Source organism: Cololabis saira, chromosome 17 (assembly GCF_033807715.1).
Source record: "Cololabis saira isolate AMF1-May2022 chromosome 17, fColSai1.1, whole genome shotgun sequence".
Lineage (NCBI taxonomy): Eukaryota > Metazoa > Chordata > Actinopteri > Beloniformes > Belonidae > Cololabis > Cololabis saira.
The window spans coordinates 35,880,342-35,899,046 of NC_084603.1; the positions used below are offsets into that span (position 1 = coordinate 35,880,342).

Consider the following 18,705-nt stretch of genomic DNA (forward strand, 5'->3'; position numbering starts at 1 on the left):
CGTTGGATAGGCCAACAACCCACCAGAGAAACAAAACATGTGACAGAACGATGACCAAGACACATGTCAACAAAAGACATCTTAAATGGTGTGCAGTTGAGTAAAAAGAAGCAGGTTTCCAGTGAAGACTAGTTGATTTAAAGGTGTTGTTAGAAACTAAGTCTATGAAAAGGACTGTGTTGACTATACAGGCATCTCTGTCTAGTTGCTGCCTGCTTATACAATTCTGACAATACAGGTCAGTTACTGTATGTTCCTCCCGCGACTGTCAATATGTGCCAAAAGAGGACTATCTGTCTGTTTCCCGTAGTTTTCGATAGCAGACTTGTACAGTCTAATGACAACATAGCTGCAGACCCATATCCCTGTATAAATCATGCTTTTAATTCACTTTTGTTCACATATAAAGTTAAAATGATCTCAGTTTTTCTGTAAAGTTTCCATCCACATTATCCTTTAGGTGGGAAGGTTTAATATAGCTATTTGTGCTGATGCCCCCTCAGCTCGTGAGTACAGATAGCAGTGTGTTGTGGTGTGGTCAACTGTATTGAAGGCAGCAGATGATCAATCAATCAATCAATCAATCAATCAATCAATCAATCAATCAATCAATCAATCAATCAATCAATCAATCAATCAATCAATCAATCAATCAATCAATCAATCAATCAATCAATCAATCAATCAATCAATCAAAATACTTTAGCAATCCCAGGAGGAAATTATTTTCGTTACAAGCTCAAGCTATATAAACAACAGATACATCTGCTTAAGGTGGTCCTCTGCTGGTCATGTGTGTCATAGAGGGTGTGTGACATGTACAGCATCCTCCTCTCAGCCACGGTTGTCAGGGTGTTCACCTCCTGCCCCACGATATCACTGGCCCTCTTGATCAGTTTGTTATGTCTGTTGGTGTCTGCGGCCTTGATGCCTCTTCCCCAGCATGTGAGAGCGACTCATAACCATAGATTCACACCGAAAGCGTCAAAAATCGCCTGTGGTGGCTCAGGACGCCTGCATCGCTGCTTGCCAAAGTCTGTCGACGCCTGTACACGCCTGCAGTGGGCGGGGATTTCAAGCTGCGCTGCCGAACTGGAGGGAACAATGTGCATATAGTTACATATATCTACTGTATATATAAAGCTGCACATCTTCAGTTTCCTATTTCACCATGGATTACACTTTGGGAAGCCTTCTTTATATTTTAGCGTTATTTCCGTATAGATAAAAGTGAGTTTGATGCTCCTTAACCAGGTCGGTCCTGGATCAACATCAACCATCATCGTTGGTCCCGGTGAAGCTGCAGTCTGTCTGCGGTGAACACTGACACACCGGGTCGGAGCGGATTTGGTCATATTGTTTAAACTGTGTTTTGTGATTAATAAGTTTTTAATTATTTTGCGTATTTTGGATCGATGTAGCAAATAAAATAGTTGGGAACATCCACTTCCTCAACCATCAGTTACGTGTTTCACATGATCAGTTCAGGTAAAAACGGCAGTCAAATCAGCAAAAATGTCAGTTTCCTGGAGGAAATATATTAATTCCTGATAAAATAAGTGTGTTAGTGCACAGCTCTGCTCATGTGTGCATGTGAATGAGTGTAAGTCTGTGTGTACATGAAAGTACAATCTACATTGAGGTTTCTTGCTTTGGGAATCCCAGTCTGTGATTGGACGCTGACTCGGTGTTGCCGCTGCTCATTTGCATAAAGTTGAGATTTTTCAACTTCAAATTGATGCTCTGGAGGCCTCCAATGTCTCCGACGCCTCCGACGCCTCTCGCAGCGCGCTTTCATAGAAAATTAATGGCAACCAGACACCTATGTGGCGCTTTCAGAGTCCAAGGTCATACATACTCAGCATCGACCGGCAGATGTTAAAGGACCTCCGCCTCCTTAGGAAAAAGAGCCAGCCTCGGCCCTTCTTGTAACCAGCCTTAGGGTTTCATGTCCAGTCCAACCTGTTACTAAAGTACCCCCCCAGGTAGCGTATTCCTCAGAGGATTGACCCGCTGCTCTCCATGCTCTTGGGGCTCCTGTCACAGACCACAGAGCTCTTTCAGTGGAATGGGCCTTTTTTGATGGATATCAAGGTTATTTTGTATGAGGAAGTCCATGTCCTGTTTAGAAACTGCTCATTCCATAACCTCGGAAAGGACAGGAAGCAGAGAGACTAGATAGAGGCTAGTTCTCAACCAAGGGTTGTTTGAAGGCCGATGGAAATGTGCCTGAGCCAAACGAGGACTTTATTATGCTCATCAATACTGGTAAGACTGTTGGAGCTATGGCCTGGAGTTAGTCTGAAGGACCTGTGTCCAGCGGACACTGCGTAGTTTAAACACCTCACACTGAGTGAAGGGAGAAAAGGAGGAGAGCTTTGCATGTTGATTGTTGATTCTCCTTGATGTTTTAAATCTGTTGTCGTCTCAAGCTAAACGAGTGATTTGTTTTCTGCCTCATCAGGGAGAGAGCTTCCTCCCATCTGCCACGATGTTCGTCAGAAGCAGCGAATCTCCATCGACACTTTGCCTCCAGAAGTCAAAGCTCCGTTCCCTTCTGACCCCATCATCCCCCTTCGTACCAAGACCACCAAGGAGTTTCAGTGAGTCTATGTTCGCTGAGTCGCTAAAGCTGCCATCTTTCTGTCCGCTCAAATGTGTAGAAAACCCACAGCATTAATAAACACATGAAAAAGTTGTCCTTTTAAATATAGGATGTGCGTTTGCGTTGCTAGGGAGGACATGGAACGTGCCGTCCAATCCGGTGACTGGAGGGAGGTTAGAGAGTTTTATCTGACCACCTTCGACTCCTTCACAGAAATCAACGCTGCCTTCAAGGTAAAATAAGCATTTCACCAACATTTTCATTGCGGGAAATCATTTTGGTCTCAAACTTTTCTTTTTTTTCACCCCTTTCACTCTTTCTTTACCAGCGGGAGGCAAATGGATTGTTTAACACGATAGAGGACTCAGGAGTCAACGCCAAGTTTGTCAATGCCGTGTACGACGCGCTGCTAAGCACAGTAAGATCGACCTCCACTTAATTGTATCTCATCATGTTATTGCAATACCACCACATAATAAAGGATAAAAGCATTTTACTTTATTCTCAATGTATTTAAAGCTTTTGTGCTTTTTTATTCTATAACTTATTTCTGAGTGGTCAACTGCCATCATTACTAAAGGGGATGTAATAAGGGAAAGAAAAGCCACATTTTATTAGACTCAATACTAACACAATAATCTCTACAACAAAAAGAAGTAAAAAAGCAGCTGCAGAAAATGCTGCTGCCAAAAACTGGTTAATCCGATTATGAGCAAATGGCCATAGCACAACTGCCACCAGTTCACTATGTTGTTGGTTGGTTTAGTGTATTAGCGGCCCCATTATGTCGGTTCAGGCCTTACATTCATTCGGATCAAATCCTAATTTTGCTACGGATACGACGTCTTTGTAATTAAAGTGACAGCTAGCCATTTGACGCCATAGACTCAAGCTGTCAATCAAAAGACCATACACCTTATTGAGCATACATTTGCAGCTTTACATTGTTATACTTGATGACGTAAAAGCAAATTCACCACCTGGTACATTCATCATGGACGTGAGATGTAGCTATGGAGACCAAAAAATGGGTTTTGAGCCAGGCTGTAATACGTTTATTTCTGCCACAAAACGTGACATTTGAACGTGGAGGTCAGGGGAGAGTGACTCATTTCTGAAGCCCCCTAGTGGCCAGTCCAAGAACTGCAATTTTCTTTCCCTCTGGGATTCTGTCCGACCAGCAGGCTGGATGTTGCCCCTTTTCCAGACATGAGCTCAAATGCTGAGCCATTCAGAACTCAAAATACAATTGTGAAGCTTCCCCCTCTTGTCCAACAATGATCTCCACCAAACCTCAGCTTCATGTGATGCTGCCACACTCTTTTGTTCCCCCAGCATCTTATCAGTTGTTATCTAATTCACATATCTTAAAATATGTACCCTGGCTGTTTCCCAGATAGGCATTGGTGGTAGGCATTGTCCCCCTTGGAGCCATCCCTTCACTTAAGTTAATTCAAGAAAAGCTTCAGTATTTCAAGTGACCTTGCTGATCAAGTTAGATGTGGATTCAGTGTTTTATTGTTCTCCTTGTGAATCACTAACATTCAGATACGTTGCCTCAACCTTCCGTTTGCTGGATGCTGACTATGTTTTGGGTGTGTTTTTAGCCTCAGGACATCCAGAAGTCAGTATTGAAAGGGATCATCAACAGCCTGCTGAGGGAGTGGAAAGGGTGAGACAACCTTGGAGACTCTTCATTTGCTGATTAAGCATGAATTTAAGTTCCATGTTTGCTTGTTCTGTGAGTCTCCTTTATCTGTTTATTTGTGGTATCTCTCACTAAACTTCTGCATTTCTTGATTGTGTTTTGTTTTCAGGCCTCGGACAAAAGACGACCTGCGAGCATATTTCATTCTCATTCAGGTGAGACATGAAGCCACAGGTCACATTCGCTCAGCGCTCGCGCTTCAAAGACACGCTGCAGATCCCGTCTCGTTTTGCTCTTTCGCTGAGCATTATGGTGTCTTTTTTTTATTATTATTTTTTGTCTGCATATATATTGATGGTTAATACCAAATTAGTAAAAACCTAAGGCATATATGCATTTTTAAAGGGGACCTATTATGGCATCTAATACCTATATCTTAAACAGGCCATGAATGTCTTAAAAACAATCTTTTGATTTTTTTTATGCTAAATAAATGAGAAATTCAGCCTCTGATCCATGTCTTTAGCATCCCAGTCTCTAACCTCATTATCTATGCAGGATTCTGAGTGGGCGGGGCTATGATAATGAGACACTGTGCTGATTGGCTGCCTGAATGACGTATAGCAGGGGAGGGCACAAAGACAGAATACAGACATTTGTGTTGGTTTTTATAACCAACAACAGAGAAATTCGCATGCCTAGCCCGAACAGACTCCATCACGATACACCGCTACGAAAAAATGGCGGAAGCTCCGGCCGGCGGAGTTGTTGTTGTTGTTCCGGCCAGAGTTAGTTGTGGGCGTGGTTTCACGGATCGCTCCCGTCCCGTCCCGAAACGAGAAAAACACAGGGAAATGCACAACGGGCACACAAGCCTTGGAGATCTGTAAGAGAAAAAACAAACAGACAGAGACACAAGCAGCAACCATTTCAGGTCCCTGAGACTCAATCAAAGCTAGGCTACTCGGATTATCTGTCCCCCAAAACTGCAGAGTGAGTATGTAGGTGAGTGAGCATTGTGGTGTCTTAAAGACATCGATGTCCTCTGCACCATCAACAGTTGGTAACAAGTCCCTAACGTCTCTGGTCACTGACTGCTTTATTCAGTTTTTGCTAGAAAACAGGATCAAAAAGTAATTTCCATCTGAATGTTTCTGTGGTTTCCCCCGGTGTTGCCGTTGCTGTTGAGTTTGCCAGGAACCTTCCTTCTCACCTCGTGAGTGAGTCAGATATACGGAGTCAGAGTCACATATAGGCTACACCCAAGCCCGAAATGTGGATACATAAGTTACTAATAGAGATGCACCGATCGATCGGCAACCGATAGTCCCCCTATCGGTTTTGATCAGCGTTCTCAAAATAATAGTTCAAAGCGGACCGATTCGATAACGTTTACCACAACAAACCGCAGCCTGTGCGTGCGTTCCCACATCTCAGACCGAGGTGTCCCAAGGTGTCGCCGGTATGGGAGTTTTACAATGTCCGAAAAGGACAACAAGGACAACAAGGAATGTTACAAAAGAATTTCAACACAACGAAGCTGATAAGACATTTGAAAGTTTTTCAAGTCAAGGACTATATGAAGAACAGCAGCGTGCAGCAATGCCGCTAACTCACCTGTAACAGAGATCCATAAACGACAGCACCAACACCAAGAAAAAGAAAGAACTACATCGTAAGGTAATGAATTCATAAGCCTTGATCCTCAGCCGTTTGTCGTTGTAGCAGACATCGGGTTTAGCCGCGTCGTTAGCTGCTTGGATCCCGGTACACGCTGCTGCGTCGTAAATATTTCACTGATGAAATCCTGTCTGAGTTATACCAAACTATATACAGTCACACCCAACCCTAACCCTAAAGCAGGACAACACTCCTGTCAGTCGCTTCACGAGTGACATCTGGAGTTCTAGTGTGAAGAGTTGTGTTTCACTCACAAGAGTTTCCTCACACGCGGTGGATGCTATCGCTAAAGCTTTAGCAAACCTTAATAATTCATAATTCATTTTTTATTTTAAGATTTATTCCTTTTTCCTCAGGAAAACTAAGGTTTATAGTTTACAACTTGTATCAACTCTAAGAGAGTGACATGCCTACTGTTGTCTGTGTTGCTGTACTGCACGTTGTGTTGTACACATTTATTACCACAAGAAAGCTTAAACTAGTAAGCTACATGAGTCTAAATCATCTCTAAGAGTCTCTAGAGGGAGAAATATTGCGCATTGCCTCAGCCTGCAATAAAACAGACAATTCATGATACTTTCTCATTTCCTAATTTTGATACCTAATAATACAATGTCAGTGTTGTGTACATGAGACAACAGTATTTACGAATTTATGGATTTCACGCTGTGATCGTGATCTGCAATATCGGGATCGGCAGATAGGCTACTGCTTGGCAGGCCTCTTTATTTGCTATTAGTGATCATGGTAAACTCCCTGAGGACTGCTTTTCAGTTGAGTTATTAGCTGTCTGAATGATTAGGAAGGTGCGAAGCTGCAGCTTCTCGTTCACAAGTCTTAGTTATTTGCGTTGAATTGTAGAATCTGCCTGTGACAGATACGGACATGGAGCCATGGACGGTGCAGCCATGAATGTGCGGTTGGGTTTTCAGCCGAGCCACAAGCCTGGCAGCAGTTCCGACGCAGTAAAAGCCATCCGCTCCTTACTTTGTTCACAAAGTACTTTTTAATTCTGAGTCTCGAACACACCAGCGGTTGTCTCATCTCATGTTCTGATCCAGGGTGTAGACGAGCAACTTTCCACTTATTGAATGACTTTTTCTGTCCAGAGCTTGGCTCCGTCCCATTAAGGAGTAAAAGGAAAGCTGCAGCTCGTTTCCAGCTGCGCTCCTGCAGACGTCCACGCTGCCTGACAGCTGGTGTAGCCGCCGCTTCCAGCAAACAAAGAATCTCACGTCTCTGAAGTCTGTAGAGCTAATGCTGATCCAGAAATATTACCTGTGATTCAGCCTTGCCATGATTCTGCGGATCGGATTAAACTTTTGCTTTCTCCGAACTTAGAGTTGTGTTTTCTTTCCATTTCTCTATCTATCTCAACGTTGCTGCTCCCTTCTTCCTCTCTCTCGCTCTCTCTGGCTCTCTCTCATATTCTGCCCTTCGTTTCTGTCCTCTGTTTGCTTTTTCCGTTCTTTGATCCAGTTTGAGCCTCTTTCATCTCTCATCTGCATTGGAGCAGTTTGACAATCTTATATGGTTTTGAGAAAGATAAAGAAAGGAATCTACAGTAGCTCCACCGTGGTTCCCTGCTGGATCCCCCCCCCACACACACACATGGGACGGGGTGAAGTCATGTTGGTTGAGGACTGCTGGTTTCCTGTCTGATGACGACCCGACTGCCTCTATGAGCCCTTTGAGCTGCAGATTTTTTCCTTCTTTCTCGTTCTGCATGTTCAAACCAATGTTTTGAGGATTATTTAAAGGGAACCTATTATGAAAAACAGGTTTTTTCTTGCTTTAACATATATAAAGTGGTCTCCCCTCACCCTGCCAACTCAGAGAAGGAGGAAAGCAACCAAATTCTGCAGTGTCTGTACAGCCGCCTGGATGAGCCATCCAGTGTGATGTGGATCTACGAGCCATTCAGATTCTGCGCATTTTCGTTACGTAACCAAAATGCAAACCACGCCCACAACTATAAAACCGTGTAACTGCATGCGAGCGTCCGACTATCGTAGCACTGCGTGACATCGGACGCTCTCTGTCCATCTCCCTCCAGCAGCTGCCACTTTATTGAGGTTTTTGTAGTGAAATGAGGAGGAATCATAGAGATAACTTCTCATTTCAACTAACTGGATCAGCCGTTCCTCATCCACGACCGTTTCCTACAGCGCTTTCAACCCGCTTTCAACGCGAGCGGCAGGAAACGGCCAGCTCAAAATGGCACGGCGCGCAGCACTGCGCAGCGCTGCGCAGCGCTGCGTCGCTGCGGCCAGTTAGGACACGGTAACTCCGCCGGCCGGAGCTTCCACCATTTTTCCGTAGCGGTGTATCGCGTCATTCAGGCAGCCAATCAGCACAGAGCCTCATTATCATAGCCCCGCCCACTCAGAATCCTGCATAGATAATGAGGTTAGAGAATGGGAAGATAGACATTCCTCAGAGGCTGAATTTCTAATTTATTTAGCAAAAACATTCAAAAGCTTGTTTTTAAGACATTCAAGGCCTGTTTAAAATAGATATTAGATGCCATAATAGGTCCCCTTTAATTCATGTAATCATTTTAAAATAGACTTTTAATGGCAGCCAAGTGAGCAAGTGAAAGTGGGTCATGTCTGTGTGAGGCCTGAGCAGATTCATTTTGGCTGGAAAACAACCCTCTCACATGTCTTGTACTTAAATATCACTAGGTTTGAGCGTGTGCTGCTGTTTAAGTGGAATTACTGGTGCGCTGTCATTATTTTGTCATCATTTCCCTGACTTATCAAATATTTTTACAATTTCCAGATGTTCGTGTTACAGATTAGACATGTTTTCTGACTAAAATGATGTTTTCCATTATAAGATATTAGCCATGTGGTGCCTAATTTTGATGGCCAACCCTGAAAACTTGGTGCAACTCCATCCCCCAGACTCCCGAAGACTGCCTTGTTGAATTAGCAGTGAAGTTAGCGCTGAAGTCGTGCTGCTGTGCCGTGTGAGGAACACAGAGACAGTTTAGTTCCACACCTCTCCCACCTCTGAACCGTTAGCAACGGAGGTGTGTGATGGGGGCTAAATGAATGCTGCCAATCCATCCATCCATCCATCCATCCATCATCCATCCATCCATCCATCATCCATCCATCCATCCATCCATCCATCCATCCATCCATCCATCCATCCATCCATCCATCCATCCATCCATCCATCCATCATCCATCCATCCATCCATCCATCATCCATCATCCATCCATCATCCATCCATCCATCCATCCATCCATCCATCCATCATCCATCCATCCATCCATCCATCCATCATCCATCCATCATCCATCCATCCATCCATCCATCCATCCATCCATCCATCCATCATCCATCCATCCATCCATCCATCCATCCATCCATCCATCCATCCATCCATCCATCCATTCATCCATCCATCTATCCATCCATCCATCCATCCATCCATCCATCCATCCATCCATCCATCCATCCATCCATCCATCCATCATCCATCCATCCATCCATCCATCCACTACCATCCATCCATCCATCCATCCATCCATCCATCCATCCATCCATCCATCCATCCATCCATCCATCCATCATCCATCCATCCATCCATCCATCATCCATCCATCCATCCATCCATCATCCATCCATCCATCCATCAATCCATCTTTCTCCTCCAGTAAATCCCCACTTCTGTTTAACTCCAGAACATTGCTGGTGTTGACTTGTGTAAGACGTTGGAGCTGCCAGGGTGTGATTTCCTGTGTTTCTGTGCTCAGAACCCCCAGTATTCCAGCACCAGCACCTACGTGATCTATGCTCACCTGCTGAGGCAGATCGCTGCTCTGTCTGAGGCCGACCACCACTTCCTGGTCCACTGGCTCAAGAGGTGAGTCCACAATTATGTTTATTGATGCATGTGTTTGTCTCTTCTGTGAATGACTGATTTGTTTGGTTTGCGGCCATGTCAACATTATATGCAACATAAAAATAAAATGGGGAACGCTACACCAGAGCCAGATCAGGGTAGAAGTATCCACCTCCATCCTCCACACATTTATCTCCACCCTTTCAAATCCAAGTCATGCTGCATTCACTGAACCTAGAAAGCTGGAGGTCGTATTTGTGTCTTTGCTTTCCTACGAACAGTGAAACTCTCATGAGCAGTTACACAGTTCACTCAGCTTCATGAGATTTTAATTAGGGCTGGGACTTTATCGCGTTAATTACGATTAATTAATTACAGAAAAATAACGCATTTAATCGCAATTTACTTTTGCACTACAACAACGGAAACCAAAACCGATGGGAAGTGGTTTCTGGGCTCGGTGGGCCAAAGGGTCGGTTGTTACTGTGAAGTCACACTAATGTTGATCAAACTGTTATGGCCTATGTTGCAATGTTTGCTCAGGACGATGGCAGAATAGGAGGGGCTGTCATCAGTTGATGGATCATTTTTGTTTCTGTTGTTTTTCAAAAACATTTATGGTAGAAAGGGCACTTTATGTTTAATTGTTGGTCCGTTTATTTTATGCCAAGGATATTTTAACTATTTTGCAATATTCAGTTTCCACTTTTCTGGAATGTACTTGTGCTGTTTTATAATTTTACTAGACAAAAACAAATGTGTTTAAGAAAGTTTACAAAAAGTCCTGAAAAAGCTTGAATATAGCTAACTTGAATTTAGGTTTGTGCCTTGCGGACAATGCAATCACATTCCTATTATTCATATTGCACTTTATGTTAACACTAAGTTATCAAAATAAACATAATTTTGTTGTTTAAGCTCATTTATGTGTCAATTCAATGATTCAGTCATATACCAAAATCCATTTAAATTGAAAAATGTTGCTTCTTGTGTCAAATATTATGTGATTAATTGTGATTAATTAATTAGAAAGCCTCTAATTAATTAAATTATTTTTTTTAATCGAGTCCCACCACTAATTTTAATGCTTACCACTATTCTGTCTGTTCTTTTTAATCATAGATAAGACACTTAACCTTCTCATTGGGATGTATATATTTTAATTTATTATTAACTCTATTACCTATTTATTACAGACTACAGACTATTACAGACTACATAAAAAACTCAGTTTCAACAGAAAAAACTCAGTAAAAACACAGAGCAGAGAAGAAGAAAGACACAGCTTGACAAAGAAGCAACAGGTTTGCACGTGAGAGGTCAGATTTTGGAGTTCTTCTGTTTCCCGTACTTAACCAAATCCGGAGCAACCAGACTACATTTTTTTTATTGAGGAGTAAAAGAATAAAGATTTATGTCCAGGCTACGAAACTCCTCATCAGTCAGCTGGAACGAGGAGGACTTCTGTATGAAGGCTTTTATTTAAAGCTATGACAGTGGATCATGTCTCCTTTGAGACAGAAACTCACTTTCTTTTTGCGTTAGAGCTGTTATTTTATTGTTTTTCTCCGAGTCCAGACGGTTTCTAAGGAGACGGGGTGTTCTACATTTAACGGGTTGTAAAGCCTTCTGTGGAAACTTGTAATTTAGAGTACTTTTACATCACTTTTGGAGGTGTGGATGGATTCATCTCATCTTTGAAGAAGGGTTAGTAAGGGAGTGTGAGACGGGAACATAAATTTCAAACAAATTTCCATATCTGGACCCTTCTTGCCTTCTTTTTGTTGTTGTTTTTTTCATGCAAACTTAAATCGGTGTGTCCAGATTCGATAAATCACCCTAAACTAGAATGTAGGTATTATAAATAGCACAGCCACAGAGCTGCATTGGGCTTTGCTTTCATATGTCTTAGTGATTTCAACCTATTTCAGATTATGTTCATCACAGTTTATAAGTTGCGAAGTGTGACGAGACTGAGCTCAGACTTCCCGTGGGTTTTTCCCTCGATTGTTGGAAGAACAGAGCGGTCCGTACTGCAGACTACTCACTCTCTAGTAATGCAGCTGTGGGAACATCTCGTGCATAAATACAGACATCTGCATCCTTTATGATGTTGAGGAAGCATCTTGTTAGCAGCGGGCAGTTTATGAAGGTAACATAAAAACCCAAATGGAAAACAAAAAAAGAACGGGAGAAAAAGTTACCACCTGGATTTAACTAATAGGTTTAGAGCCTCCCACTGCTAAAGAGCAGCTAATATGTTACAGCTTCTAGTCCTTTAAACCTGGCTGGTGCTGGAGGAGCGGCTCGTCCTGTTTGTGGAGAAGATGCTGCAGATTATGGCTCTGCATCAAGGACAAGAATTGTTTAAAGGTCCTTTATTATGGCATTTTGATCCCTGTCCATATTGTTTATTCACCACTAGGGCTGGGGATCCATTCAAATGTCAAGAATCGATTTTGATTTCCGATTCTTAAGATTCAGAATCGTTTATCAAGATTTGATTTGATTTGATTCGATTCGATTCTGATATTGATTTGGGTTAGTGTTATTAAAACATTTTTTTGAGCTGTTGCATGAATTATATGACTGTGTAGTAATGCAACATATTAATACTAGTATTATATTGAGATTCAACAGAATTATCAAACAGATCCAGGGCAGCAAACAGAGGACGTGTGAAATCGGCTTCATTTTTTTCCCACATTCTGTTTACATTTTTGAGAATTTGGTTTTTAGCATTTTATGCAAATGTAACCCCAAGACAGTATATAAAGTAATGAAATATAGACAATTTATGCAATTATAACTGAAAGCTTTAATGTTTTCATACCTTTAAACATATTTAAAGGCAAAAACATGGCACTAGTTATTCTTGTGTCCAACAAAATATTCCTTTTTTGGGCATAAACAAAAAAATACCAAAAATTGTAATGTCATGATGAAAAAAAATCGATCTTTAGACATACAAATTAATATGAGATTCGATTTAGAATCGGAAAATTAATTTTTTTAACACAGGCCTAATCACCACTATGATCATGACTTTTAAACTTGTTTGGCCTCTTTTTTTCCGTTACTCCCCGCTCACTCTACCGTCCTTGATCACCTTCATAAAACCCATGGGGCGCATTAGCGGCAGCCCCCGCTACAGGGACACGGGTCGGCCCTTCAGATGCAGCTCACGCATGTGAAAAACAGAAAGCTATTTTGAAAAGAGATCTTTAGAAGCTCTAGAGGATGGCGGAAAAACCGGCCGCTCACAGCTGTGGTGGGAATATTATGGTATGGGGATGTTTCAGCTGGTGAGGTTGAGGTTCAGAAACATGGTTTGGCTCCCCTGGATGAGCAGCTTGTTTCATCAGTAGAGTTTCTCTTTCCCTCATGGCATTAGATAGCAATCCCAGGATTCAGCAGTTCAGGGAGCATGAGACTGGATTTCCATCCCAGTTTTTTTTATTGTTTGCACTCATAAAAAAGAACATTACACAGAGGAAAAAAGTTAAGAAAAGATGAGCAGGAGAGGTCATAAAAACCCGAAGGGCTTATAAGGGAATCCCCCCTCCTAAAAACAAGAAAAAATAAAAAACATTTCACAAAACCATATAAGCACAATACATAGTGTATCTGTATACAGTATAACTTAGAATTCAGAGTTATACAATAATTCAGAATACAATTAAATTAAATTTTTCAGCTTTCTTTTGAATACAGATAATGTTGAGCATGTTTCACTTAGATGTTGTAAACTGTTCCACAGCACAACACCTTGATACATAAATGAAAGTTTAAGCAACTGCGGTTCTACAGAAGAGGATATGCAAATCATTCCATCCCATGATAGACTGGTGACCTGTCCTGGTCCTGTCTTCTTATTCTATAGTTTGGAGAGAAAAAACACACTGGACCTCAGGAACTTAAACATCATGTGACCTTTTAAGCAAATGACCTGCTTGTTCTTGTGTTTTGAGGTGGTCAGGAGACGAGGCGGGCCCGTCTATATGCGTCTATCATGCGTCTATAACCTGGGGCCGGATTCACAAAACATTCTTAAGAAGAAAAATCTTCTTAAGTGTCATTTTTTTCTTAAGTTCAGTCATAAGAAGAAAAAAGAGAAGAAGTCATATTCTCCAAAAAAGTTCTTAAGTATTTTCTCAACTTTCTTCTTAAGTTTCTTCTTAAGAAAAAACTTAAGTTAGCTTGGTAGTTAATTATTATTATTATTATTAATTTCCCCCAATAGTATTTTTTTTCACACATTAATCTCATCCACCATAACCTTGAAAAGTTCCTGCATCTCTTTTTCTCTTTCTCCATGTTTAGTGAGTGACTGAAGGTTAAGACCCAAACTACCTATAAATGTTGTTTGCTAGCGCCTGCAATGCAATGACATTTTAGGAAGTTCTTAAGTAGGAAAAATAAGAAATTCATAAGAAATGACAGTTCTTAAGACGGTTCTTAAGAAAATATTGAGGAATTTCACTTAAGAACTTTCTTATGAACTTCTTAATTTTAGATCTTAAGACATTTCTTAAGATCGTTCTTAAGAACATATTGGTGAATCCAGCCCCTGGTTGTGCATCCGAGCAAAACGATCCAAATATAAGAGAAAAAAGAGCCGAAACCCCAGAAGGAGAAGTTAGCTACTTTTAGACCATCCCCGTGTTATTTATGCCACTATTTCTTTAATTTCGGACTGGCGCAGCTGCTTTCATCCAAGCTCTTGCAGCCTGTACGTATAATTGTAAGCCAGCTTGTCCATGTCTCTCAGCATGAGTAAGGAGCTTTAGAAAACATGCTCTTTGTGGTGATGATTTACTAGCAAGCTGCTTCAAATTAGAGGTTCTGTTTGGTTCCGCTCAGATCCAGAAAGCCCGTTTTTCCAGCCAAAGCTGTGCCATTTCTTTTATTTTCTCCTTATTCCGGATCTATTTTTGTGCCCGTGGATATTTTTGCATGACGGCAGTTTTTTTTGCTCTTGTGCGTCCGTCAGGCTGTCGGCCAGGCGCTTCCGGCAGCTGGTGGAGCGCCTCCTTCAGTTCATCTCCACCCGCCTCTTCCCCGCCGAGCCGGAAGAGCTTCCTCCGGTAGCCAAGTGCTCGTGGTGGGTTCCCTCCGCCACCAAGGTGCTCAGCCTGTTCAGTGAGTCTCCTGCACAAACACCAGCATGGGTTGATGTTGGCGTACGCCGCCGCTTCTTTTACTCCTGTTTGACTTTCTCCTCCGTCTCCTCGTCAGATGCAGCCAACAGCGTGTCGTCGCCTCCCATCATGCCTTTCACCGACTTCTACAACATCACTCTGGAGCACATAGACTTCATGGAGGAGTACAGGACCTGGCAGAGCTACGGAAACTCAAACAGGTCAGCTAGCATAGTTTAAAAATGAACAGTTCACGTTCATAGTTCACCATTTTCATTTTGAACTAGTTCAAATTCAGTTCATTTAAAAATTTTTAGGTGAGAAGTACGAATGAAACACCACCCTATCCTAAAACTGTTCACTGTTTACAATAATATTTTGTCCTGGTGGCTTTTCAACTTTATTCAGAGGATGTAAATCTCCAACAATGTAGTCCATTATCAGTGTTTCTACCTGTTGCAGGTAAATCCTCCCCCTGAAGGAGCAGCAGTGACTGGGGTCGTTTGGGGCTGTTGGGTCTTCTTGGTCTTTCCTGATGACTTTGTTTGATTGTCAAGGACTTGCAGATATTTTCTCACACTGGACGGATGCTTTAACTCCACATGGCGTTTAAAATTTGAAGTTGACGAGACGTTCAGACTTGTTTTCTCAGCGCAGGTGGACATAATTTGCACAGAAAGCTTAGATTTTTACCATCAGACTCTTTGGGAGACAAAGTGTAAAATTCCTGCAGATAATTCAATTCAATTCAATTCAATTTTATTTATATAGCGTCTAATACAACAAAAGTTGTCTCTAGACGCTTTCCAGAGACCCAGAACATAAACCCCCGAGCAATTATTACATAAACAATGGCAGGTAAAAACTCCCCTAGTGGGAGAAAAACCTTAAGCCAAACAGTGTCAAGAAAAACTCCCCTTTAGGAGGGAAGAAACCTTGAGCAGGACCAGGCTCATAAGGGGGGACCCTCCTGCCGAGGGCCAGACTGGTGGGTCAGGGACGGCAACAGCACAGCAGGCAGGTGGAAGCAGCAACGGGATGACCAGGGGTGGGGACCGTAGGCCAGCACACAGCTCCCGAAGCTCCGGCCCAATCAGCAAGTCCCAGGTTGGGGTGCAGGGTCGGGGAAAGGTTGAGAAGGGGCAGGGCCAGGGAGAGGAGTCTTGAGGGACGAACCTTCTCCCCCGCCCAAAAGGGGCCGTTACCCTGCCCCCCTCACTCCCACACTGCAGGATCCAGTGTTTTACATTCAGAGATGATGATGATGATAATGATAAGGATCATCATCTGACGCTGCTTCTGCATCGTCTCTCTCTTCACTGGTCATGTAAAGATGCACCGGGCTCGGGCCACCATTGCCATGGAGCTGGTGCCCGTTGTTATGCTACTGTGTGAACTGCATTGTGGGTAATGTAGTCGTCGTCTCGTCGAGTATTTTAAATGTGCCGCCCGCTGGTGAAATGTATTCCGTAATAATTGGACGTAAACAGTGAAACTCACATAATCTGAACAGTTCAAATTCCAGTTCATGATTTGCAGAATGAACAAGTTCACGTTCAAGTTCTTTATTTGTAAATATGTTGCGTTCAGTTCAACGTTCTCACAGAAATTAACGTGTTCAATGAACGCGTTCATTTGAACCCGTTCATGCACAACACTGCCGTTGGGATGTCAGTAGCCAGCTAGAGTCCACCTGACATCCGCCTGACCTGGGAGTCACATCCACCCCTGAGCACAGAGGTTTAAAGTCCCCACAGCTGCAGTAGTTCACCCAGAACCGTGGAAACGGTCCGTGACGTCCGTTCCACGCTGCGTCACTGCTCATTAACGTCCGATGGAAGAAATGGATCAGGACTTGGTGGTTCCTATGACCAGTGATCCAGTGTGGCTCTCAGAATCTGTCCATTTGGGTAGAAATACCTGAGAAACGCTCCCTCTTGGCGCTGAAAACATGCAAGCTTTTATCTACAATGGTGTAAAATCAGAGGAGGAATCCCTCTTCAGGATTGCTAACTCTGGTCTTTCTTTCTCTTCTCTCAGGTTTTCCTTCTGCCAGTTTCCCTTCATCCTGTCTACGGGGGTGAAGAAAGCCATCATCCAGAAGGACTCGGAGCAGCAGATGATCAGCCAGGCCAGGGTGAGACCCGGATAATGCTCACTTCAGCTTATACTCCTGACAATGAACCCGGACCAGCCCACTAACAGATAACGTGTTTGTGTTTCACAGCAAAGCCTGGTCAGCAAAGTTTCTCGCAGGCAGAGAGTAGACATGAACCTCCTGTTCCTCAACATTAAAGTTCGACGAGCGCAGCTCCTCAGCGACTCACTGGATGAGGTCAGCACTCAAACACACAACAGATGTTCTGTGTTCAAGGTTTCAGGCCCAGAGTCAGAGGCACAACAAGGTCTGCAGCCCGGCGCTGTCCCGCCTTTTCATTTCAGTTCATATTCAAGCTAGCTCCTTCAGCTCTGGGTCCAGTCCTGACTAGAGGGCTGCGTCGGGATCAGGACCATCCGGGAAAAGAACCTTAAACAAGGTCTTTACAAAACAAAAACAAAGCAAGGCAAGTCAGATATCTGGAGAAACTGTGTTTACACTGCAAAAACTCAAAATCTTACCAGGAATATTTGTCATATTTCTAGTTAAAATGTCTCATTTTTAGTCAGAAAATCTCATTACACTTAAAACAAGTCATTACCAGAAAAATAACTTGTTATTTGACAATTTTCACCTGTTTCAAGTAAATTTTCACAGAAAAATCTGCCAGTGGAACAAGATGTATCTTCTCATTACAAGCAAAAAAATCTTGTTCCACTGGCAGATTTTTCTACTTATTTTAAGTGAAAATCTACTTGAAACAGGTGAAAATTGTTGTTTTTTCCAGTGACAAGTCTTGTTTTAAGTGTAATTAGATTTTTTTTTACTAAAAATGAGACATTTTAACTAGAAATAAGCAAATATTCTTGTTAAGATTTTGAGTTTTTGCAGTGTAATCTTGTGCGGGCATGAACTCTCAGAGTTTTGCGGATGCTGGCGGGAGTGGATATAAACATTGCAGGAGTGTAACACACATGTTGCGGGCGGTAATGGTCAGAAATTCAGCGGCAGCGGGATGAAGAAAACAGTCCTGCACAGGGATCTAGTCCTGACCCTCCTGGTATTCAGGTGTCTGGATGTCTGTGTGTGTCATGGACATGGACATATTCATTTTTGATGAATAAATGAATAAAACCTGGCTGAATGTTGATGAATACCATCAAATACCTTCAGAAACAGACAAATAGTAAAATACATTCATGAGCACATTAGAATCGTGCAGTTAAAATCTTCTCTATGCCTTAAAAATCCCGTCTGGCTGGCCGGAGTCACCCACCGCTCTGGCTCACTGGCCTCGAATGTCCCACGCAGTTCAGCTTCAACAGAGTGGACGTGCCAGAGACCCGAGCTCCGCTGAAACACTTGAAGGCAGAAGGCGAGGCGACTGCTGTTTTTATCCAGCCTGCCACGGTGGCACGGCAGTCCTGGAAAATACCTGGACGGAGCTGATGGTATCAGTCCCCCGGAGTCCCCGGAGACATCACAAAGAGCTGGACTAACCCTGTGTGACGTCACTGTAGGCTCTCTGGGCAGTCTGGAGGCTTTTTATACCATTGGAGGGGTTTGAGTACATTCATTAGGTTTATACGGAAGAGTGTAAGGGCCAGGCAGGAGAAAAATAAAAATAATATTTTAGAGGAGGAAGATTTGTTTTTTCATTATGCACTTCGAGAG

General features: G+C 42.8%; 1 protein-coding gene across 1 annotated transcript in view; it reads left to right on the plus strand.

The window, feature by feature from the left end:
- The window catches only part of LOC133463817 (probable E3 ubiquitin-protein ligase HECTD2), a 118,578-nt gene that overhangs the window by 21,554 nt on the left and 78,319 nt on the right, over positions 1-18,705 (plus strand). Inside the window, exons 3-12 of the mRNA XM_061745541.1 lie at positions 2,465-2,603; positions 2,736-2,838; positions 2,934-3,023; positions 4,213-4,277; positions 4,423-4,468; positions 9,704-9,813; positions 14,786-14,934; positions 15,031-15,154; positions 16,974-17,070; positions 17,161-17,268. Of these exons, the coding sequence (XP_061601525.1) occupies positions 2,465-2,603; positions 2,736-2,838; positions 2,934-3,023; positions 4,213-4,277; positions 4,423-4,468; positions 9,704-9,813; positions 14,786-14,934; positions 15,031-15,154; positions 16,974-17,070; positions 17,161-17,268 (1,031 nt within the window). The remainder of the gene's footprint in view (positions 1-2,464; positions 2,604-2,735; positions 2,839-2,933; positions 3,024-4,212; positions 4,278-4,422; positions 4,469-9,703; positions 9,814-14,785; positions 14,935-15,030; positions 15,155-16,973; positions 17,071-17,160; positions 17,269-18,705) is intronic.